Genomic DNA, 25193 nt, shown 5'->3' with positions numbered 1-25193 from the left:
CAGCTTCCCGCTCCCCAGCATCTCCACCCAGAGCACCTCCACTCACACCTCTTAAGAAACAAAACCGCAGAGGCCACCACACCCCTGACAGAGCACAGGGCAGATCTCGGAACCCTCTGCACCTTGCTGGAATTCCTGCTCTGCCACTTTCCAGTTGTGTGACCCTGGGCAAGCCACATTATCCCTCTGGGCTATCTTCCAGGTTCGATGGGAACGGTGACACTTGTCCTGCCACCTTGACTCATCAGAACGTGAGTTCAGGAATAACTGACTCTGGCACAGAAGGGACTTCCCAGGCCTCGGCACGCCCAGGTTCCCCCGTGGCTAAGCGGCAGGACCCATGAGCACTGGCATAGCAGAGAGAGGGTGCAGGTGCTGGAGCCACACTCACCTAAAATCAGACCCCAGCTTTGCCGGCGGCCTGCTGTGTGGCCTTGGGCAGCCACTTTTCCTGAGCCTCATCTCACGTGTAAGCATTTGCTTGGAAGCAGAGGAATCCTAGGCAGGTGAGTGACACCCACAGGGAGCAAACCCAGGCTGCACCCAGGAGTCTGTGGTGCCTAACTCCTCCCGTAGGAGGTAGGGACCATTTTTGGAAATACCGTAATACAGATCAGTAACGTAACAAAGCCCCGAGCTTCCCCAGAGCTTCTTGGGGGTTCCAAGAACAATGGTGTCTGACTGACTTGGCCTTCCAGGGGGAGCCACACCTCAGACCCATCTCTAGCCTCAGCCCCCTGGGCTAACTCCAGACACCAGGTGGGCCTGAGGCCCCCATCACTTCCCCCCAGCGTGACCCACCGGAAGGCGTGCGAGTGCTCAGAGAGGCCTGAGGGCTGCAGAATGCTGCGGCCACACAGGCAACGTGACCTCATTCCCGCTGAGAGCTGTGGACGCCAGGAAAGGCCACCCACTGAGACGTCACTAAGCCACTTCAGATTTGTATTTCCTTTTTGTCCTATCTGCAAGGAGCGTGCATTATTATTTCCATAATAAAGGAGGGAGAAAAAGCTCTTAAAAAATGTAACTGTTGACAAAATGTCCACCTATGTCAGGCCTGTGAAGCTCCTGGATGTTTTATCTAAGTAATTAACTTTCCACCAGCTCCACTCCCGGGGCCAGCACCCAACTCTGACCCTAAGGGCTTCCTGCGCCCTTCGGAGTCCTGGGTCCAAGGGCCAACTTCTCCCCGGCACCACCCAAGCCTCCCAGCCCAGACCCGGGAGGCTGCATAACCCGTCGGCTGTGCACCCCGCCACCTCTAAGCCAATTAACACAGTGTTTTAAAGGTGTTCCCAATGGTTCATACGGGGAAGAGTGGGGAATGGAGTCCTTGAGCTAAAGAAACCCTCCACTGAAGAGCTGTTCGCTTGAGTGCTTCTCCCTAAGGAGCCCTGCGAGGGAAGGCCGGGCGTTCTGGGCAGACACAGAGGACGTGGCTCCATTATGTTAAAAATCAGTTAGAGGAGACCTCCATGTTAACTCGAGGCTTCCTCCTCTGAGGAAAAACCCACTTGAATTAAGTCTGGAAAGCTCTGATGTACTCAACATCACTGGGCACCTGCTCCAGGCCACCCCGCAACTGGGGGTACAGGCCTGTGCTCTGGGTCTGTACTGGGGGTACACACCAATTCCCTGCCTCCAAGTTCTCATCTTGGTGGGGGACCCCACAGGCACCGACGACAAGAGGGGCCACAGGCAGCATGGACACAGGCAGCCCGTCACTGCGAAGGGAGCTCAGGAGAGCCTCTGAGCAGAAGGAGTTGGAGGAGGGCAGCCAGCCGGCTCAGTCCGAGGGGCTGGGGACCACCACAGCTTTCCTGCAGAGCTGGCCCAGCTGTGACCCAATGTGGTCACACAGCATTCACCAAAATGCCCACTGCATGGAATAAAACCCTGCCCATCATCGATTTGTCCATTTCGGGACCAGTTCAGGGCTGACTCCTCCTGATGAGACAGGCTGCTACATCTGACGTGGAAAGGAAGGGCGGCGGGACTTTGCCTCCTCCCATCATTGGAGACACAAGCCCCGCTGGGCCCAGAGCTCTCTCCTCTGAGACCAGGGAAGCCGGAGTCCCAGCTTATCCCGGCTGTCCCAGAATTACTGCTACTGATGCTGCTGTTTACTCACCACATCCTGGTTTGGAAAGAAGAAAAACTCAGTCACCCTCCCCATCAGAGTTCCGTGGCAGTTTCCTGCCATCTGCAACTGCAGCCTGCGGGTCGTCAGCCTCAAGACGCCACGCCTGCCCTCGGCCTTCCCCCACCCATGCCCCTTCTCAGATGACCACCACCTTCAACGAGGACCCCGAGAGCCTCTCGCCCTCCCCCAGCCCCATGTACAACTCTCCATCCATTTCCTGATTCCCAGTCCCCATCACACTCCTTAGCACACCATTCTGCACCAATCCATTTGCCTGTTTCCCCACTGGCCTGTGAATTCTTACCTTATTAATCTCCAAGTCCTTTGCTTGGAGCCCAGCACCTGGCTTATAGAGGTATATGATAAATAATGTTTGTTAAATTAATGAACTGCCATCAAGGCCAAGGCCAAACGAGTCAACTACAACCAGCAGCTCCTTTCCTCTCCCTGGCCCTGGTGCGCTGCAGAGATGCCCGAAGTGAGCGAGGCGGGCTGGTGAGGTGCCGCCACTAACCAGCCAGGGGCCCTGGGCCTTGAAGTCCCCAAGATCCACAGAACCAGGCACTGATTTTATTGACTGTCTCAGCAGAGCCTTGCAGCTCAGACATTCTGCAGCTCTGACGTCTGTGACTTACACTCTCCTTCAGATGAGCAATCAGGCCCCGGCGATGTCTAGCACAGGCCTCACAAACTTGCACACCCACAATTTCACACGTAGGAACTGAACCTGTGGAAATCATTAGACAAGTATCAAGATTTATACCCAAGGAAGCTCACTGCGGCACCACCTGATACAAAGAAAAACTGAGCAAAACGTGGCATATCACACGACAGAGCACACTCTGCCATTAAAGATCAGGTCCTAGTATTTTGTTAACATTGGGAAATAGTTATAACATGTTAAATGAATAAAAAGGAGACAACAAAACAACAGATCAATTTTATTAAAAAAAAAAAGAAAAAAGGAAAGGCAAAATCACACACATTTGCACACATATGAAGAAATGTGGAAATAAAATTTACCCAAAATACTACCAGTGGGTTTTTCCTGGGCAGTGGGATTGGATGGCTCTTTCAGTTTTCAGCATTTTTCACATATTCTTCTACATTTTATAGTCAGTAGAAAAAAATGGCTGTTAAAAGAAAAGTCAGCCCTCCATTGCATAAGGCCAAGAGCAGACAGTGGAGGAAAATGCTTCAAACTGTGACATTTCATCAGATCTTCCCCAAAGCCAGTGGCTGTGCCTTAGGCAGACGTAACTGGCACAACCAGAGCACACGCAGGACCTGGGCACCGGAGTGGAGCCAGGACAACCTCCTCAGTCAAAGTCGGCAGGGAAAGCAGCCTGCCCGGTTGGAACCCCCTGCCATTGCCCTTCCCCCAGCCCCTTTCTCAGAATACAGACAATTTCTGGGTCTGTCAACAGCCTGAGCACTCATCCAACTCCACCCACGCGTACAGCCTGTTCCCGCTCCCGGGCCAGACCCTGGGTGGGGCACTGTGGACAAGAGAAACTGAACCAGAGGTCTCTGCAGGTCCCTGGCCTCTGCCTGCACACCACCAAGGACTGGGAGCTCCGGGGCCATGCCTATCAGTCTTGGATCAGAAACCCGTCCCAGCCCACCTGCCTCCCACCATCCAAAGTCCTGCCCTGCGTTCTGTCCAAGGGTGGGGCCCACAGGCGACAAAACCCGTCCCCTCACCCCGTCCAACTCCAGCCATTCGGAAAACCCTGTCTTGGTCTCAGGCACAGACAGCGCTCGCTTGGGCCCTCCTCAGCAAGCAGGAGGGGCAGGACTCATTGCCCAGGAATAACTGCATGCTAATTCCTTCCTGGAGAAGAGCAACCGGAGTTTTAATCTCCTCCTCCCTGAACTCTGAAGCTGGGCTGGCGGCAGCTGAGAGGCTGTGACTGACACAAAGAGGCTGCAACACCCACACACTCTCTCTCTCACCCAGCCCGCCATCACCAAACTGATCTTATGAAGACCTCAGAAGTAGAAGCCATCAGCCCCCAACTCCCTTTGTCCCCAGTTCTACTGACAAGCCAAGGGCCACCTTTCCCCTTACTGTTGGGTGAGCGAGCCTCTTCCTGCCAGATGTGGTAGTCCACGTCAGATTCACCCCAGTCCTGCCGTCTAGTCATTGAGGCCCCTAAAGCAGCGGAACTGCGGAACCAGTACCCCAGAAACTTTGGGGACACGTGTTACTTCCACTCACAAAGGGCTGGGCAAGGCCCCAGCCCTCAACACACGGGTAAGCCCTGAGCCTTCCCCCTCCCATCCTCCCACAGTTATACCCTCTCTCCTGCCCTCCCGTCCCAACCACCATTTTCAGACAATCCGTCAAGAGACAGCCACCTCCCTTCAGTCCACTGAGGGACAGTGCCTGGCTGGGCACCTTAGGGAGGGATCCGTTTTCTGGGAGGTGCAGAGCTGGGAGGCCAGGCTCTGAGAGCAGGGGCGCACCCTTGGACACCACACCCACCTCCACCACTAGGTTGACTGTCAGTGACACCAAGTACCCCCACTCTGAATACGGGCAACGGGGACCATGTGTCTTCACGAGGGTGGGATGCAGCCAGTGCCTGCGAAAGCCGGTCCTCCTCCTTCGCTCTCCCAGGGCTCACACGAGCCTCCTCCCTCGCTGCCCCACTCCCCCCTCAAGAGGTGCCCCACCCCCAGATGCCGGCCCTGGGGAGGCTCTGACTGTGAAGAAGCTCCCTAACCAGAGTTTATATAACAACAACATAAGCATTTTATTTTTTAATTAAGCTTCTTAGTTTCTTAGTATCACAATGGAATGATGAGAAAACAAGAACAAAAAAACCATGAGTCTGCAAATCTCTAACACAGAGCTGAGACTTCAAGGCAACTGGGGGGAGGGGCGAGTGACAGAAGTGCCAAAACAGTTCCAGCGTCGTGGCCGGTCACATCTCCCCTTAGCCGAAGGCCAGAGAGGGGTAGGGAGGTGGAATGGTGAGAAGGTGGCACTGTCATAAGCTGTCCTTGGCGTTTCAGTCTCATGACCGACAGATGCAAGATCCACACAGAGCACCGCGCAGGATTTCCTGGTGCCTCCCGTCCCTAGCCCTGACCCTCCGCCTGCCCTGAATGTCCTGGGCACTCCGACCAGTGCTAAGACACACCCTGAGGCCAGTTCTGCTGGGTGGGCGGCAGGTGAGGGTCATAGAGGAGGGGCACAGGGCAGGCGACGCTGCTCAGGGTATATGAATCCGAGGAGTGACCGAGACTCGTCTGGGAGACAACTGTGGCGGAGGGTGTGGTGGCGCAGTGGTGGCAGCAGCAGTTCACGTCCCTCAGGCGGAAAGCAGGCTGTGCCTAGAGCTTCACTGTGCCGGGGGGCAGGCTGTCGTTGCAGAGTCTATAGTATCGCAGGTCGTTGACCAGCCTGTGCACATTCTGGGTGAACGAGGGCAGGTCCTGGAAGGCAGGGGCACAGCTGCAGCCTAGCTACACACAGCACCCTGTGTTACCCCCGCCCGGGCACCTCCCTCCCAGAGTGCGCTCCAGAGCTCCTCAAACACTACACAGCGAACCACTCCTACCGCTTCTCATACCACACGTGAGCCAAGACAGCCGGGGGAGGGACAGCAGTGAGTGCCGCCCCCATGCACACCTGGGCCTGGCCCGCACACGCATGCAACTGCTCCTGTCGTCCTCGCCACAGGCCTGCGGTGCAGGTGCTAGCAGCACCACCAGTTTAAGGATGAAGAAGTGAAGCACAGAGAGGTGAAGAAACCTGCTGTGCCCTGGCTGGCTAGCTCACTTGGTTAGAGCATCATCCCACTATGTCAAGGTTGTGGGTTTGATCCCAGGTCAGGGCACACACAAGAATCAACCAATGACTGCATAAGTCAGTGGAACAACAGATCGATGTTTCTCTCTCTTCCTCTCCCCTTGCCCTGATCTCTTAAATAAATAAATAAATAAATAAATAAATAAATAAATAAATAAATAATTTTATGGAGAGAAATTGAAAAACAGAAAGGAAACCTGCTGCAGTCACGAGACAGGAAGGGAAGGGGAACACTGGTACGGCTGCCGGTGTGTCTCTCCTCCAACAAGCCCTTGTCCGCAGACTCCTCCCAGGGCTCCAGGCAGGCCCTACCACTCAAGAGTGACACTGGCAGGAGCCAGCAGGCACCCACCACCTCCCCTGCTGGCTGCCGCCTGCTGGGCTGCACAGCAGACTACAAATGGAGAGGGCCCCTCGCAGCTGACACCCCAAACACTGCCACACAGCACTACAAGACCAACCGAAGTTCGAGTCCCCGTGTTTAGACTGTGACTACTGAACGCTGGACTGTACGGCAAAATGTGGAGCAACATCAATGGTTCCCTGTCACACTGTGGGCTGGCTCCCTGAGGGGCTGGTGGCACCAAGGCAACCCATCCCTTCTGAAACCCCAGGTGACACGACAAGGCTCAAAAACTAGCTAAAGGCACTTCCAGCTCTCCTCCATCCCAACCACTTACCTGACTAACCTACCCTCCTCTTCAAATTGCAGGACAAAGCCCGCCTTGGCCAAAAAGGCCCCCCAGACACCTCCTATTTCCCAGCTCCAGGCAGCAGGCAGCACCTCCGCTCTGAGCGCCCAAAGCGCCCGGCCTCACCCTGCTGGTGGGCAGGGCACACGGGCTCCACAGCCAGAGCACCAGGCCTGCTTCGTGTTCCCGGCTCTACCATTCCCAAGTTCTGTAACTGCCGACTGACCGCTGACCTTTCTTAGCCCGGGTTCACCCGGGAAATGGCACTGACAACAGATACACATCAGAAAGCACAGTGAGGTCTACAGCAGGTGCTCCTGCCCATCTTCCCGACACAGTTCTTCGGAGGCAGAGGCTGGTGCCCTAGTACCTGGCGCAGGGCCTGAGAGGTAGCCAGCTCCCAATAGTGAGTGAATGAATGAATGCACTGATTCCTTTATTTCATCCTCAAGAAAACACACTAAGAGGTGTCTTTTAAAACAGTGGCTCCCAAATGCTAAATCTGAGTTTCCTGGTGGAACGCATGGCAGCATTTTTGTATCTTTAATAAGCACCCCAGGAGCTCTGATGCATGACTGAGTTTGAGAACCACTGCTTTAGATCAAGAAGTTGACTAGTAACGACATCAGTAGAAACTGATCATTAAATATTAGGATTTGGCCTCTAGAAAAGGAAAAAAAAATCCAAGTGGCTGAAGTGAACTTTAAGAAGCTCAAGAGAGAACCAGATTAAGTGCCAGAGAAGGAAAGATTCCAAGACAAACAGGAGCAGAGTCTAAGAAACTGTCCCGATGCACGTCACTACCGAGACCAGCGAGGAAGATGTAATTTGCTCCAGCAAGAGCGACCTGTCGGTCTTAAGACCAGACATCGGCAAGCACAGGAATCAAGCCAGGGACACCAACAGGACATGGACAAAAGAGATTCCATTTCATCAAATGTGAGATGATGAAAGAGGAACATGACTTAGTCCTAAAGAAAAGTTCCAGGCAGAGCTGACGAGCAAGCAGCAGACTTAATAAACAGCTAAAACAGGGAGGAGGAGGAGGGCAGGCTAGTGCCCAGAAAGGAGGCCCCAGGACAGGAAAAGCTGGGCCCCAAGGGGCCCAGACACAGCAACAGTGATGGCTCTGTGTGCATCCAGAGCTGTCACCAGCCCAGCTGCCGCCCAAGATGCTGCCAGGTGAGGACAGCCCACCAGACAGACCTTCCCTGGACAGGCAGCAAGAGGGTGAGTCCTGGGGGGCACCTCCCAGGACCTGGTAGCAGGTCTGGCCACACAGAGCCAGGCCGGGGGTGGAAAGGCCTGGGAAGAGCCGGGGTCTCATCTTTAAGTCTGGGACCCACAGAAGCAGCTCCAGAAGACCAATCTTCTCAGCCTGTCTGCAAGTCTGCAAGTTCAGGCTGTAGTGACCCATGAGGAACCAGCGGCTGGTCACAGGGTACAGGGAGTACCAAGAAGCTGAAACAAAGCAGCTGGACTGGCAGAGCCAACACTGGGGCCCAATGGCTGGGGCCCAATGGCTGATGAGAAGGAGAACCCAAGTGCTCCTAAAGCCAAAACTGGGAACGCATGTACCCATCAACACAGGCACAGCAGCGAGTCACCCAGAACCGCACGGGCTGCCTCGGAGCCCGCAGGGGTGCAAAGTGCGCACAACGGCAGCCTGCCCCGCCTTGAGTCACAAGCACCAGGCACAAGAGCCCACACCTGCCCTCCCTTCAGCCTGGCCTGGCCTCTCTCTCCTCACCCGATCCATCTTGAAATTTCGCCCCAGCACGTTTTTCTGGTTGGCATCCACGCCATCACAGCTGCTCAGGAACTCAGGGAGGAAAGCTGCGAAGAAGCCATCAAAGTCCACGGAGGCCATGTTGTAAATGGCGATGCCGATCTCCTCCTGCAGAAGGTCGTGGGACTTGTGGACCAGGACCTGCAGCAGCACGTTCACAAACTGGAACAGCATGGTGGTCCGGAAGATCTTCTGCAGACAGAGAGCCCAGAGGGAGTGATGGCCACAGGGCTGACCCAGGGTCCCTGGGGCCTCTCCAGGTCCCAGTCTACTTCCCGTCACACTCTTGCTGTCGACCTGAGAAGGGTGGGACTCAGCCAGGCCCGACACCTTCAATGAAGAATTCTTTCTGAGAGACGGGCACCTACCTTGTGGTACAGCTTCTGTTTGGTGTTGAGTGTCTCCAAGTAGAAGAGATTTTGTTTAAATAGGTGGATATCAGGCTGGAGAAAGGACTGTCCAAAGGCCTGTGAAAGGAAATACCCCATTCTCTAAGCAGCATTAAAACATCCTGAGACCAAACCCTTCTGCGCAACCCCCCCCCCCGGCCCAAGCCAGAAGAACCTGCACCCCGCAAGCAGCTCCTTATGCCAAAGGCAGGGCCAGAGAATCCATCATCTCCAGTCTTGCAGCCTGTCTGGTCAGATCTTAGGAACTTTCCCACGTAGTCTTAGCTCGAAGTTCTCCCCATGGGGCCTGACTTCTCCTGGTATCTTCCTACATCTTTTGTAATAAACCTTTGGACTCATTCATGAGACCTATCTTTGAAGCAAGAAGCTAATGACTGTCAAATACCTTAGTGCCCCCTCACGCCAACCACTTGCACTATCTAAGCTGCCCTCTCTACAGATGAAAAGGCCGAGGTTCCAAGTTAACTAACTTCATAGGCACTGAAAGGTAGAGCTGAACTTCAGACCCAGAAGACAGGGCTTCAGAGACAGTACTTGTTGCAGTGGCCACATTAGAGAAAGTGGAGTATGTGTCAGAGAGGCAGACCAAGGGGCAGACAGCCAGTGGACTCAGGTGGTGTCCCGAATGAGTCCCAGCTGTTCTTGAGTCACTGGGCAGACTCGGCAGCTCTTTCCACGTTACCTGCATGATGGCACTGAACTGAGGCTCATTCTCCATCTGCTCCTCGGCAACCCCCCTCTGGACACTGGCCAGGACGGAGGACTTGAAGAAGTACCTCCAGTTGTGATGGAGCGTCCGGAAAAGGAGCTCAAACAGCTCAGCCTTCACATCAGGGGAGGGGCGCTGTGGAGACACACACAGGTCCTCAAACCTTCCCTCCCTGTGGCCCACGGAGCCACCCACAGCCCAGGCCCAGAGCAACAGCGGCCTACGAGAGGCCTGGCAACAGCAAGCGGAGCATCAGCTTCCCACCCACCCTCCTGTCCCATCAAGCGCTGAGTCAGCAGTTCAAACCAGAAGTACTTCGGCAGAAACAGGGCCACACCTGAGACAGAATGCCTACATTGGTGCCAAGGGGACTTTTTTCTGATGGAAGCACTCAGCTTTTCAAGCTAGAAAAAGGCCACTAAAAGGAACAACAATTAGAAATACGGATTTTCTGCCCTGACTGGTGTGGCTCAGTGGATTGAGTGCTGGCCTGAGAATCAAAGGGTCACCAGCTGGATTTCCAGTCAGGGCACGTGCCTGGGTTGCAGGCCAGGTCAGGTCCCCAGGGGGGACCGTACGAGAGACAACTACACATTAACACTTCTCTCCCTCTCTTTCTCCTTCCCTTCCCTCCATCTAAAATAAATAAGTAAAATCTTTTTTTAAAAAAATGGATTTTCTGTTTAGAAAGCTGATTTAGAAACCTGATTTGATCTGTCATGTCATCTTGGCTGTGCTGTCCCTTTTTCCAGGACCAACAACACTGTCTAGCTAACCTGCTGATCTTACGCAACCTCAGAAGCTAAAGACGAATAAGGAATAAGAAGGCTTAAAGCAGATCTGCCCTCCGTAGAAAAGGGGTTCAAGGAACCACAGAAAGAAGCCTCAGAGGACCTCGTGGGGGAGGTAGCGTGCAGGGCTGACTGCTCTCTGGGTCTGTTTCCTCTTTCACCAGCAGCTAGAATTCTGGGATGAGGAAGGGGAGGCAGGCTCACCAATATTTTCTAATTTGAGCAAAAATCTCCAAGTCACTAGAGAGCATGACAGGCCACGTTATTTCAGATGTCTCTACAGAATTCAAAATGATAAGGCCCAAATACAGTTACCGTATTTTGCCGTGCAAATGCTTATATACCATGGGGTGTAATAATCCCATGTATAATGCACACAAAAACGTGGGTGTTCATTAAACATGACAAAACACGAGTAATTCAGCCCGATTAAGATGAAACTGAGACTAGAAGGCAAGAGCTTCCATGGCAGGAATCCTTACAGCTCCTGCGTGTGTTTAATGATGCAAAGCAACTGGACTCGCTTAGGCCTTAATTTGGGCAGTTAAAAAGATCAGCTCTTATTTGCATAACTATTACATAAAATTTAGTTAGAGCTGTACTTATTCTGGATCTTGACATGTGGAATGTCTGTTTTCTAAGAACAAAGGGGAACTATAACAAGGGAAGGTTTGAATCATTTGGAGAACTTGCTTCGTATCCTTGAGATCATGAGTGTTCTTGACAGGCAGTATGTCTGTTATAATGTTTGCCGTAAAAACCTACATATTCACCTAAAGTTTATACTGTTTGCCATAGGAGGCTGATCTTATTTACCAACCAACCTTGTTTACACTACGCTAGTTCCAATTAACTCAGCCAATATAAAAATAGTGTACCAAGCTAAAAACATTCTTTCTTGGAAAAAACTATTGTACGAAAAATAATAATAAAATAAAATAGCTAACAAATTAGCTTTAAAACACAATGCATTTTTCTGGATATTTCATTCCCTCCCCAAATGGACAGGAAGTGGCACAAGGGACAGCTCCAGCCCCTCATACCTCAGCAATGATGGGGTACACCTGCTCCATGCACAGGGAGATGATGCTAGGGAGGAAGGGCTTGAACACCTGGCCAGGCTCCTGGACCACCACCTGCAGGATCTTCAGGAACTTCTCAACCACCCGGCAGCCAGTGCTGCCTTCATGGAGGATGCTCTCAGCTAACTGTTCTCTGCAGACAAAAGAAACCACATGGTAGCCAAGGCAACATTTCGCTGGGACCAGGATGAAAACCAACACCGTGGCAAGTGAAGAAGAGGAGCAAAAATATCCCACACTTTGTAGCCAGGTCCCGCTACTTCTCACTTGAAATCTGAAAGCCATGGACAGCAGGTGTGTGGTTACCTGGTAAACATATTGAGGAAAGTCTGTATGATCTGTTCAGTGAAAGGCACACCCATCTGTACTCTAAGGCCTCGAAACAAAGTGAGGAAAAAGCTCAGCATCTCATCAGTCACATCTAAACAAAGGGACAAAGCAAATGATCAGAGGCATGCACACAGGGATAAATGGAAGCCCTTGGCTTGACAGACTTCCTCTTGCAATCTGCATTATCATCTCTAAGGCTGCCTGCTGGAAGAAATTTCCCCAACACCATCAGAGCCAGCGATGGAAAGTAGAAAATGATTAAGGACATGCTGAGAAAACAGCTCTAATACAGTGAACCCCTCTGCTTGATGGCTCACTGTAGGAAATGAAGCCTCCCTCACGGCCCCGCCTCAGCAACGTTCAGAGTTTTCCCTGCAGATGGATTGTTTTGCACACACTGATGCAACTATTCAATTGGGTGGACACCTGAGTGCTTTAGAGACTTCTGTCTATGACCAACAATCCCTGCAGTTGGGACTGGATTAGGTCAGGGGTTAAGTCACTAAAAGTGGATAATGAGGGTGTATTTGGGTTGCACGGCAATGGCCCATTAAATGCATTAATTTCATAGAATAATGGTTACATTTAATGTGGTCCCACTTCCAGATCTAAACAATTGTCTTATACAGTGTGTTTTGGCTCTAATTACACAAACTCTGCTTATAAGAGGCAATCAGTGAAACTTTGCTAAGAAACCTCCAATATTTATCTCATAAAACTGACAAGACTAGTATAAATGCTCACATATACCCACAGAGCTAGCAAGAGCCTCTATCAGTGACAGTGACACAGCAGGGTGAGGGGTACCATGTCAAAACCCATCTTGCCATGTAAGTAAATAAGAAGCACTTAGGGAAAAAGCTCTCTTTCTTCTCCTGTATAATGCCCCCATTACTCTCAGCCATTTATGTCCAACACTGGAAGAAGGCGAAGCCTTAAAAATGAAAACGAGGCAAGTGACTCAATGCCACCTGACACGGGTATGAGGCCTGTATGAAGGCTCCATGGGGCCTGAGCCCTGGACTCTCCAAATGAACCTCACTGCCCTTTGCCTTCAGTGGGAGGCCTGTGCTGGTCCTGACTGCTGTGCTCCACAGAGCAGGGTTCCCAACCCCCAGGCCACAGTCTTCGTCCATGAGCACAGCCCCTGTGAGGTCTCCACGCCCCTTCCACAGAGAGGAAGCAAACAACGCTCATCTGAGCTCCGCCTCATCCATCCATAGCTGGCATTAAGCTCCACCTCCTGTCATGTTCCCCCGCCCCCCACCACCCCCATCTTCCACAAAAGCTGTCCCTGGTGCCAAAAAGGTTGGGGACTGCTGTTACACAACTAAGAAATGACTCTTGTCCTTGTCAGCACTGTTCATCAGTGAGGCCTGTGGCCAGCTCCTACCTGACTGATGAATAAAAGCTGGAAAGAGGGCCAGGGAGACCTGCACGGATTCCTGCAGCGAATGGTAGCAGATCTGCCGGGACTTGGTGGATTCCCCAGAGATATTCTCCACAATATCTTCTAAGACACTAAGTGTCCGGTGGATAATCACTTTGGCTGCAAATCAAGATTAGGTTGCATGTTAAGACTTGTCTGAGGATAAACAAGAATAAGAGGGAATACAAAGGAAGGGGAAGAAATCCTCAAAGGTATTCAGAGGACAGTAACACAGACATCTTGCTAAAGAAATAGTTTCTCTTGATTGAGTTCTCTCTCCTTTTCTTCCTTTCCTTTTTATTTTTCCATTTTACTGTCAGAACTCCAGTTGCCTGCTAAGTTTTCCCCCCTCTATTCAGCTTCTATCCATCAGAAACAAGTCTAGAGAGATCAAATGTATCCTCAGGTTAGGTGCCTTGGTCTCAAGACTTGAAAATGATGAACGACTGGTGAGAAAATAAGTGTCACAGATAATTACTGCAGGCCAGAATGCACACATGCAGATCAAACGGTCTCCTTCGACTCCAAATGTGACTCTAGCCTGGAACTCCGCACAGCGCCTGCCACACACACGAGGAAAATAAGTAAGAACTTCACATCAGAACGGTGCTGGGAAGCCCTGAAGGGGAAACTTTCATACACATACCACTAGTTGCAGCCTGCATAACTGGCAGAAAGAAGTTAAGAGTTGACAAGGGAGGTTACTTTTCACACAGGAATTTCCTGTTTTTTAAAAAAAGAAGGAAGATCCCCTGCTGCCCCAGCAACAATGCACTAACCACCACTTGCAGCAAATGAGAAACTGCCACAGCCTGGACCTCTTGCTCTCCTGCAGCGAACTCCAGTTCAAAGCAGTCCTCCCCAGTTTCCTCTGAAAACCTAATAAAGTGGTCCTTTGTCTCTCCAGACTTGAGTGCATTTTGCTTGTCCCAAATCGCAACTCTCTGCTATTCCTGAATAAACCCATTTTCCTGGTAAAATAACCTATTTTATTTTTGAGGTGACATTATTTGGTGTCAGAATTGGGATCCAAAGGAGACAAAGCCCTGGGACCCTGTGAGGTACCTACTTGAGCCTTTAGTGCTCCTCACTTCCGTGAGTGATCTCTTCCCTTCCAGTTAGGTAAATCTGTCAGGTGCCAAGCTCACTCCCTTTAGTTCAGCTCTCTGACTTTATCTGGGACCTATGTAAAGGTTTCATCCTTTCCATTTTTATCAAGACAGAAATGGAGTGCATGCATGGCACATACTGAAAACAGGAAAAACATGTCTGTTTATGACACTTTCTTTTTAAAGATTTTATTTATTTATTTTTAGAGAGGGAAGGGAGGGAGACAGAGAGAGAGAGGGAGGGAGCGAGAAACATCAATGTGCGGTTGCTGGGGGTTATGGCCTGTAGCCCAGGCATGTACCCTGGCTGAGAATCGAACCTGCGACACTTTGGTTTGCAGCCTGTGCTCAATCCACTGAGCTACGCCAGCCAGGGCTTGTTTATGACACTTTTATCTGTCATTGATATGGTTTTATATGTATACACTGGGCATAAACATACATTGTATTTCATGCTATGAAATGATCTAACAGGTGTGCAAGCCTCTGCTCTCACGCCACAGTGACTCGAGCAGACGAGCACCTGCGCAGCCAGCTGAAAAGGCCGAGCCCAGAACAAGCGCTCCCCTGTCCTGCTCACACATGGTGCCGACTCAAGGCCAGGCCACAGCCACTCTTCAATAGGTGTATATGTTGTTTGTTGCCCTGCCCTTTCAGATTTGTAGCCACATTTTTAAAAAAAAATAATATATTTTATTGATTATGCTATTACAATTGGCCCATTCCCCCCCTTTATTCCCCTCTGCCCTGCAGAGCCCCTCCCACCCACATCCCCCCCACTTTAGTTCATGTCCATGGGTCATACTTAGAAGTTCTTTGGCTTCTGCATTTCCTATACTATTCTTAACCTCTCCCTATCTATTTTCTACCTACCATCTATGCTACTTATTCTCTGTACCTTTCCCCCATCTCTCTCCCTCCCACTCCCCTGCTGATAACTCTCCATGTGATCTCCATTTCTGTGGTTCTGTTTCTGTTCTAGTTGTTTGCTTAGTTTGTTTTTGTTTTAGGTGTGGCTGTTAATAACTGTGAGTTTGTTGTCATTTTACTGTTCATATTTTTTATCTTTTTTTTCTTAGATAAGTCCCTTTAACGTTTCATAAAATAAGGGCTTGGTGATGATGAACTCCTTTAACTTGACCTTATCTGAGAAACACTTATCTGCCCTTCCATTCTAAATGAAAGCTTTGCTGGATACAGAGCAATCTTGGATGTAGGTCTTTGCCTTTCGTGACTTAGAATACCTCTTTCCAGCCCCTTCTTGCCTGCAAGATCTCTTTTGAGAAATCAGCTGACAGTCTTACGGGAGCTCCTTTGTAAGTTACTGTTCTCCTTTTTTCTTGCTACTTCTAACATTCTCTCCTTCATTTTAATCTTGGCTAATGTAATTATGATGTGCCTTGGTGTGTTCCTCCTTGAGTCCACCTTCTTTGGGACTCTCTGAGCTTCCTGGACTTCCTGGAAGTCTGTCCTTTGCCAGACTGGGAAAGTTCTCCTCCATTGTTTTTTCAAATAAGTTTTCCATTTTTTGCTCTTCCTTTTCTCCTTCTGGTACCTCTATGATTCAGATGTTGGAATGCTTAAAGATAAGATGTCCTGGAGGTTCCTAGGCTCTCCTCATTTTTTTGAATTCTTGTTTCTTCATTCTTTTCTGGTTGGATGTTCCTTTCTTCCTTCTGGTCCACACACACCATTGATTTGAGTTTCCTTACCATCACTGTTGGTTCCCTGTGCATTTTCCTTCATTTCACTTAGTGTAGCCTTCATTTTTTCATCTAATTTGTGACCAAATTCAACCAGTTCTGTGAGCATCCTGATTACCAGTGTTTTAACTGTGCATCTGATAGGTTGCCTATCTCTTCGTCGCTTAGTTGTATTTGTTCTGGAGCTTTGATCTGTTCTACTTGGGCCATTTTTTTTTTGTCTTGGTACACCTGAGCCATGAAAGGTTAAGTGCCTAAGGCAGGTTGTGCTGAAAGGACTGATGTGCCTGACTGACTCAGAACGTGCAGGTAGAAATGCTGGAGTAACTCATCCCAGAGTAAAAAGTCTAAACACATCCACACAACTGCGGTTCCCTAGAAGAAAGTACATTCTCGGTGGAAGGGATGGATCACCGCTTTTTTCTTTCCAAGTTTCCCTGCAGCCACATTTCTTAAAAGAACTTTTCCATTTATTATAACTATTTGCAAGGCTGGGAATTCTGGTGGTGGCTTCCCAGATATTTATAATGCTGCCATCAGTTCAGAAGTTGTCCCACCTTTCAAATCTTTATTCTGCCTACTTAACAAAGAGCAATACTCTTCAGCAGTAATGTGGGTCTCCTACTGCCCTTGTGTGTTGTAATCATTCCCAGTCTTGCAAAGACATGAATGAATTTCATACTGTAATTCTACAAAGCACATGGCTTACTTTAACTGTGTTACGCAGAAGGAGTTTATGTTCACCTAACGTAAGCACAGGCAATCGTCCTATCTGCCCTAAATCTGTAATTACTCTGTACTGACTGCCTCACATCAGTTCTTTTCTAGGTAAGCTTTGTCACTCTCTGAAATTGAGAAAATAACATTTAAACTAAAAAAACCCTTGAAATTGTCAGAAAAAAAAAGGTTTCTTACAAAACTACTAAAAAGTAATAGGGATAAAAAAATGACTGTATATGAAAAGTAGGATGTGTATTTTCTTTTTTCTTTTTAAAGATTTTATTAATTTATTTTTAGAGAGGGAAGGGAGGGAGAAAGAGAGAGAGAGAAAGAAACATCAATGTGTGGTTGCTGGGGGCCGTGGCCTGCAACCCAGGCATGTGCCCTGACTGGGAATCAAACCTGCGATGCTTTGGTCCGCAGCCCACACTAAATCCGCTGAGCTACGCCAGCCAGGGCAGGATGTGTATTTTCAATAAAGAAGGCATAAGAAATGGAGATAGTTTTTTGAAAGGGAAAAATTTTTGTCCTAAAGTAAAATGTTTGTTCCAAAATAATTAAAAAAGACAGGTCATAACCTAATTGGATATAAAAAGTTACAGAAGGTTAATGGAAAAGAAATCTTGAGAAAGGGATTTTATGTGGTGAACGGAGATCGGCATTTCAACAAGCAACTACATTTGCTTCTCCCCACATGTAATTCTCTGCTGTTTCTGAATAAACCCATATCGCTGGTAAAAAAAAACAAAAACGGCTATTTTATTTTTGAGGGTGACAGTATCTGATAATGTGTTCAGGAATTAGCTGCCTAATTAATCCTTGGTGTACTGGGCCTGTGACAATATGTATAATTATTGTTATTATACCGTACTGTATTATATGTTGTTGACAATATACGAAGTCTGTCCAGAAGAAGTCCAACCACTGTTAATATAACAAAAATGGTTCACACAATGTTGATGTAACCTGGCAGCCAAGGAGAGTGGACTGGACTGCACATGCATGAACAAGACAACTTCACTGTACTAGTCAGTGGGGGCGGTAGATGCTGTTGGGTGAGCATGTGTACTGTGTGACCATCACATTCAAAATGACTGAGTAGAGCAACAAAATGGCATCAAATTTTGTGTTAAGCTTGAACATTTCTCTGTGAAAACTATTTGGATGATTCAGAAGGCCACAGCTGTGGGCAACTGGTGATTGGCAGCTTCATCACAACAACATGCTTGCTCATGCATCACATCTTCTGTAGGTTTTTTGGTGAAACGTCAAATCACCCAGGTGACTTAGGCCCCCTACAGCCCAAATTTGGCACCCTGTAACTTCTGGCTTTTCCCAAGACTAAAATCACCTTTGAAAGCAAAGAGATTTCAGACTGTCAATGAGATTCAGAAAAATACAGAGGGGCAGCTGATGGCAAATGGGAGAACTGTGTGAGGTCCCAAGGTGCCTACTTTGAAGGGAACTGAGGTGTCATTGTCCTGTGTACAGTGTTTCTTGTATCTTCTTCAATAAATGTCTCTATTTTTCATGTTACGTGGCTGGATACTTTCTGGACAGGTCCCATATGCTCCCAACAATACCCTAATGTATGAGCTCACTGGATGACCCCACACAGCACACAGGGAAAAGAGAGGCGGTGGCTAGAAAACAGGCAGGAGCTCAGAAGAAACAGCAAGGGCCCGGATCAGAGGAGCCTGAATGTGAACAGCAGGTGGCAGGGTCCTCGTCAGTACACTGCGGGCAGCCAATAGCCCCGCCTTTGCAGGTTGCCGCTAAGATCAGAGACAAGGTTCAGAGTAATTCTAACAAAGTGTCTCGTATATCAGGAGGTCCAGGAGAGAAGAAAAGGCATCATCCTCCCCCAGGTCTGGTGGGGTCTCTTCCCCTTAGACACTGCTTCCCAAAGAAGCCTACACAGCCCAGCCGGAGCTTGGCAGCCTCAGCCTGGCAGAGCTTCAAGAGCTGAGCTACCACAGCGGACCGCCACCTGGCCGTGCTCTCTGGATCGCCCTAACCCCCAAGCCCACCAGTCTCTGGGGCCTGAGGAGGCTTCCAGGGAGTATACAGCAGAAGAGAGAGCCCATGCTTTGGAAGTGGATGGAATCAGGTTTGACTCCTGACTTGCTATACACTGAGTCTTGGTTTTCTCACCTGAAGATGCAGATAGATACCACCACCTCCCTCCTAGGACTGAGCGTGAAAGAAGATAATGGCCCACAACAGGCCTCATCCACTAAAGGCCGGTCACGGGGCTGTGGGAAAGTGAACGAAGGGCACACCCATACTGCTGATCAAGGAGCCACTCACTCGTAACTACTATAAACACAGACACTTTTACAGAGCCAGGTAACTGCACTGGGCCAGGCATTTCCCCAAGAATACACAGGGCACAGGGAAGCCATTTAGCAGGAAAGGCCAAGAGCTGAGAAACCAAAATGTGACCTCTGATGTGTACAGAAATTAAAACAAGACCAAGATTTATTCAAACATATGTACAAGTAAAACACTGAAAGTATCATTAAATATGTAGAAATAGAATAGGTATGTGTATTGTGGTACTTCCATAGGCTAGGATATTATAGAACAATTAAAAACAACACTTTAAAGAAAAAAGGGGCAATGTGGCAAAAAAGCAAGGATCTGGAGCCATTCAGCCCACTGACTTCTTCCCCCAACGCTCTCTCTTTGGGGGTGGGTATACCTTTACAATAGACAGATGGCCTGAAGCAATTCAATAGGAAGTACATATCACTACCAAGATTGTATCCCTGCCCTAAATTAATTGCTGGAAGCAATCAGAACAAGATTACAGGACATTCCACCATGAAAAAGGGGTCTGGGTCTGGACTCTTCAAAAACATCCATGTCGTGAAGAAGAAAAAAAGAGGAATGCTTTTCTGTACTATAAGAGATCAAAGAGATGTGGCAACCAAATGTAACACGTGATCCTTGACTGTATTCTGGATTTTTATAAAGCAAAACAGGACATTTTGGTAATGACTAGGGAAAATCTAGACATGGCCAGTATGTTAAATGACATTATCATAACAATGTTCCACAGCTTGTTTATGTTAATGGTGCCTTGGTTATACAAAAGAATATCTTGTCCTTAAAGATAAAAGTTAAATATTCAGGAATAAACTGCAACTTTAAACGCTCAGCTGAAAAGTATCTGTGAGTGGGAAAGAACACAAATGTGGCAAAATATTAACAACTGGTGAATCCTGGTGAAAGATATACAGTTGCTCATTTTCTTATTCTTTCAACTATTCTGTAGGTTTGAAAACATTTTCCAAGTATAAAGTTGGGCTAGGAAAAACTTTCCAGGCCTTCATCGTATCACTTCAAGAATGAGGATACTAAGACATATCTCACAGAACTTAGGGAAGACTAAATGAAATAATGTACATAAAATTCTCAGCCCAGTGCCAGGCACACAGTAAACAGTCAACAAATGTTAACTATGTTTTTTAAGTGTTTTACTTTATTTTTAAAAGATTTTATTTATTTACATTTAGATAGAGGGAAAGGGAGGGAAAAAGAGAGGAAAAGAAACATCAATGTGTGGTTGTCTCTTGCACCCCCCACACTGGGGACCTCATCCACACCCCAGGCATGTGCCCCTTGCTAGGGGACTCAAGAGTTGGAAATTTTTAGTTTAAGGTAGTTATAAGCCTAGCAAGTAATGCATAGGTTAAAGCTTTTGTTTCAGATCCTAAAGATAAGGTTTGTCCTGGGAGAAACAACCGACCTCCTGATGCACTGCTCAAGACCACCGCCTGGAGACAAGTGAAGGCATCCAGGCCACTGTATTCCCGGGAGAGACAGACAATCACCCACTCATCCCTGGGAACAGCTAACTGCCCAGGACAAGAACGCTGCAGTTTTTTTCACCTGATTCTCCCTGAATATCAAAACCCCTCACCACATCTTATTTATTCCCTGTTATAAAAAAGTTGGCCTAGAAAGAAAATGTAAGACAGTCTGTTAGGGTGCAAACCTGCCACCTTCTCAGATCACCGGCCATCTGAATAAAGCGCCCATAAAGACTCAATCTGTGTGTCTGCTTACTGGGTTTGACAAGTGACAGGCAGCATGAGCTCTGGTGTCTTTTCCAGCTTCACCCCGACTGAGAATCGAACCTGCAACCTTCTGGTTCACAGGCCAGCACTCAATCCACTAAGCCACACCAACCAGGGCAGTTAACGATGTAACGATGTTTTTAATTACATTCACTGTGGAAATCATTAATGTTATTCAGCAAATCTTTCCAGAACATGGTGACATCATACCTTCCATCCCTGCTGAAGTTACACCATAGCCATGTAACCACATGCTCTGGCTAACAAAATATGTGTGGAAATGGTTACTTCTAGGCAAGAGACTTTCCCAGTGTAAGCACAGACTGAAAAGGACCCTTCATAAGCCTGGGTCCTTGAGTGGCTAGAATGAGCAGGATCTACCCAAACACTGACCCAAGCTAGACATGTGGTACTAATAAGAAATAAATGTTTTCCTGCACTAAGCCACTAGGCTTTTGGGATTATTTGTCACACATAGCATAACCTAGCTTATGCTGACTAATACAGTACATGTAAAGTGAGTAAAGAAGACCATTAAACTTTATAAAACATGGTTATATAATAACTGTATGTCACCCCTGGGCAAGTTACTTAACCTTCCCATACCTTAGTTTCCTCATGGATAAAATCAAGATAATTTACAGTACCTAACTGATAGGCTGATATGAGAACCAAACCGATTACTGAATGCAAAACACTCAGGATCAGATACCAGGCCCTGGCGGTGGATGCAGGTGTCCCCAGGGACTGGATGACAGAAGATCACCAGTGCTTGCCCTCACATGGTGTGCCCTCAGTAAGCCAGCCACTCTTACTCAACTATAGAGCTATAAAATATATTTAAGAATAGAAAAAGAAAGTTAAAACGGTTACTTCGTAAAATACTAAAGTTGGTGAGATTTAAGTTTCTCTTTTCTTCTTTATACTATTCTAGTATTTTTGTATAATGAGCATATGTTAATGTTTCTAATTATAAAAGCAATGTTTTTTAAATGTTGAGTATTTATTAGCATTTCTAACATCTCAAAAGCATTTTTGTTGACATTCTAGAAATAATACCAGCCAGTAATGTCCCATTGTTTTCTTATTGTGAAAACAGACTGAATTTTTTTTGGAGAGAAGGAAGGAAAGGAGAGAAAGAAGGATAAGATATCGATGTGAGAGAGAAACATCGACTGGCTGCCTTTTGCACACTTCCAGCCCAGAGACTGAACCCGCACCCTAATCGTGTGCCCTGACCGGAATCGAACCCACACCGTCTTGATCTGTGGGATGGCGAACCAACTTAGCCATACTAGCCAGGGCAATTGAGTGTATTTAAAAAATATACCTATAATATTATTTCAGGAAGATTTTTCAGAGAAATCTGATACCTTCTTCTTGAACTACTGAATTTTCTTTGATTCATTTTTTTCTCTTCTTTAATATAAACAATCAAACTTAAAGTGCCATATGTGAAGATTTCAAGCTCTTTCAAAAGCCTCTGAAATATCTGTTATTTGGAGAAAGCTTAAAAACAGTTTCAAAAGATAATTTTTAATTTTTTTTCTCAGTGTGTATAGGTGAACTTCCTTGCCTGCTTATGTAAATATCAGAAACAGATCAATAATCACTGCAGGGATTTTTTAATCCATAGAAAGCACCATCAACAGTGCCTTCAATAAACATTTTTTTTTTTACATTCTCAATTAGACATGGGGCATCCTGCATTCAGAAAATAGGTCTAGCTGATGTACTCACTGAATTCCACAGGTAAGTGGGGTCTCCCCCTCGGCCCCAATCTGACTCTTCCCCTTAGCAGCTGTGTGACTATGGACATATTAATTCACCAACGTGAGCCTCAGGTGCAAATCTCATCCGCCACAAAGGAAGAACAATGCCGGCCCTACCTATCTCCCTGAGATGTCCCTTCCCAGGGCCACTTACTGTCATCCAGTGGCATCTTCCTCTGTGGGGCAACGACACTGGATTTTAGGTTGCGATAGTCCCGGGAAAGCGCAGAGATGAGGCTAGCGTGGTTGATGGAGCGCACAGGCCACTGCTGCTCATTCTCCGGGAGGTTTGGCCATGGCAGCAGCAGAATGTTAGAGAGTGCTCGGCACACCAACACCTGAGCCTGGAAGAGACCCCAAAGGCATCTATCGTAAAAATTCAAGAGCAACAGGCAGCAGAGCAGTCACACCTCACAAAGGCTTTAGCACCCACCACACACAATGAGTTCAGGCCTCCAGGCTCCTTTCTTATATATTATAACCTGGCTTTGGTCCACCTCGAAGGCAGCCCAGGAGACAAAGAGATAATGAAGCAGTAGCACCACGTCTGCGTCTAGCACAACCCAGAGCCAGCCTCAATAATTACTGCTGGTGCCATCACTTTCCCTCTAATCTGGTACCTGGAGCATCACAGAGGGAGAAATCACAAATGCTGCAGACACCGGGTCTAACTAGTCTCTCTGCTGCTGGCTTCTTATGCTCTCTGAGGAGCTACTCAGAACAGGGCTGTTAAGAGAATGCCTCATAATTAATGTGCCCTTGGCACCAGCTCAGAAGTAATACATTCTGATCTAGGTGCTCTTAAGAAATTGCTTTGACTACCTCTCTAACTCCAGCCCTGTTTTATTTCTAAACTTCTAACCTGACCTTCCTACGAGGAATTTAAGAGAATATACTTATCTGAAACCATCTCAACCCCAAGAAAACAAACAGATAACAATAAAAAGACTTTTAAACCAAAAGAATGCAAAGACTCTCACACCAGCCAAATCACCAGCTCTCAAAGCAGCACAAGCTTCACCTCAATAAACAGAATACATTCAATTAAAATAAAAGCAGCACAAGCTCTCTCTGGGTATTTTGTCTGAGGAGGAACTGTTTATGTCTGGATACACACGCTGACTGGCCACGCTGGGAAGGACGTTTACAAGAGAGCACCGAGGCTGCGTCAGTGCTGCACGTGTAAGAAAGCCTTCTGTGCTGGCCAGGCCTGCAAGCTCTGCGGGGAAAAACCAGAGCCAGGCTCTTCTCCCCTGAGGCTGAGCCACACCACTCTGGTGATTCCAGGGTAACACCGGGGCCTCACCTTATCAACAAGTCGCTGGGCAGAGGCATCGGTGATTCTGTTGAATATTTTCTGCACTGCAGGGATGCTGATCAGAAAGACAGGCCTCACAGTGGTGGCCAGAGAAACCAGTAGGTGGCAGGCAGATAGCAGCAGCTTATCTTGGACCTGACGAGGGAAGAACACAGACAAGTCAGCTCACTGCAGCCCCCGGTATCAGAAGAACTCTGAGGAGGCAGCCACAAGCTGAATATGGTTCTTGGCTGCCAAAGAATACCACGCAGGCGCTATCTCAAAGTTTCCCTATGATGACGCCCCTCAGCAAGCATCTCCTTCATCATGTCCACAGCTCCTGCCATCCAGCCAGGATCGCCACCTCCAGTTTCTGTTCATAGTCACCAATATCTCTGAACTCACTTTTCAGCTCAAGAATCTACATTGGCTCCCTATCAGTTCATAGACTTTATGGCAAACTCCTTCGCCTGTCATCTGAACAACAGGGGACCATGCATCTCACCCCTCTTGCTCCAACCAAGCTAAGATCCCTCTCTCTCTCAGCCCCCACCTTTGCACTCCTTTTACCGCGCCAGGCTCTCCTACTTTCTTCGCCTCGACATGCTACTCAAAAACTGGATTCAAGTATCATTACGTCCTTTTCAAACAGGCAAAAGAGGGAACTTTTTACAGAGAAGACCTAATGCTGGTAAGATTATGATGAAAACAGCACACACACAAGAGTTGTTTAGGAAAGAAATATTACTATAATTTCCTAGAAACACAAAATATCCCTGCACTTTGACTCTATAATGCCACTTATTCTAAGGAAATTACCTAAAAGGATAAAGTTACATTCGTAAATACATGCTTTTCAGAAGTATTTGTAAGGACTTATTTTGAAGGGCAGTTACGAAAGGTCCAGCAATGGCTATGTGTATTATGAAACACAATCCCCTCTCCATAGGATATTATTTATAAATTACAATTTTAAATGCAACATAGATTTATGGAAAATAAGACACTATCCTGTCAATAGTGCTACAGAATACTATGTATAATTAAAACCGTAAAAAAGAAAAACAAGCATTTATATGCTCTATTAATACACACTGGTCTTCTGGGAGGAAACCATCAAAGTTTATGTGGATATGACCTTCAACCCAGCAATTCCACTTCCAGCAATCCATCCTGCAAGGATCTAATTTCCATCAATAGGAAAATCACAATATATCCCCCTACAAAGTAACATTGGGCAGTCTGAAAAGCTGAAGTTGCTCTGCACTTGTAAAGGTTTCGAGAGCTTATCGTTAAGCAAAAGGAGCGGTAC

The 25193-nt window shown here is 47.8% G+C and overlaps 1 protein-coding gene across 3 annotated transcripts in view; it reads right to left on the bottom strand.

Annotated features, from left to right (window-relative positions):
• Positions 1 to 4896: 4896 nt before the first annotated feature.
• The window catches only part of XPO6 (exportin 6), a 114975-nt gene continuing 94678 nt past the window's right edge, over positions 4897 to 25193 (bottom strand). For all 3 annotated transcript variants that reach the window (XM_045848967.1, XM_045848968.1, XM_045848969.1), the window contains 9 exons: positions 23891 to 24037; positions 22739 to 22928; positions 13160 to 13315; positions 11743 to 11857; positions 11398 to 11569; positions 9537 to 9698; positions 8813 to 8911; positions 8406 to 8636; positions 4897 to 5587 (listed from right to left, as the gene is read on the bottom strand). In XM_045848967.1, coding sequence (XP_045704923.1) covers positions 5486 to 5587; positions 8406 to 8636; positions 8813 to 8911; positions 9537 to 9698; positions 11398 to 11569; positions 11743 to 11857; positions 13160 to 13315; positions 22739 to 22928; positions 23891 to 24037 — 1374 coding nt within the window. In that variant the 3' untranslated portion in view covers positions 4897 to 5485. The remainder of the gene's footprint in view (positions 5588 to 8405; positions 8637 to 8812; positions 8912 to 9536; positions 9699 to 11397; positions 11570 to 11742; positions 11858 to 13159; positions 13316 to 22738; positions 22929 to 23890; positions 24038 to 25193) is intronic.

Source organism: Phyllostomus hastatus, unplaced genomic scaffold (genome assembly GCF_019186645.2).
Source record: "Phyllostomus hastatus isolate PE091 unplaced genomic scaffold, TTU_PhHast_1.1 phas_contig_64, whole genome shotgun sequence".
NCBI classification, from domain to species: Eukaryota; Metazoa; Chordata; class Mammalia; order Chiroptera; family Phyllostomidae; genus Phyllostomus; species Phyllostomus hastatus.
The sequence above is the reverse complement of the archived record's forward strand: the minus strand, read 5'-3'. Positions and strand labels throughout refer to the sequence as shown.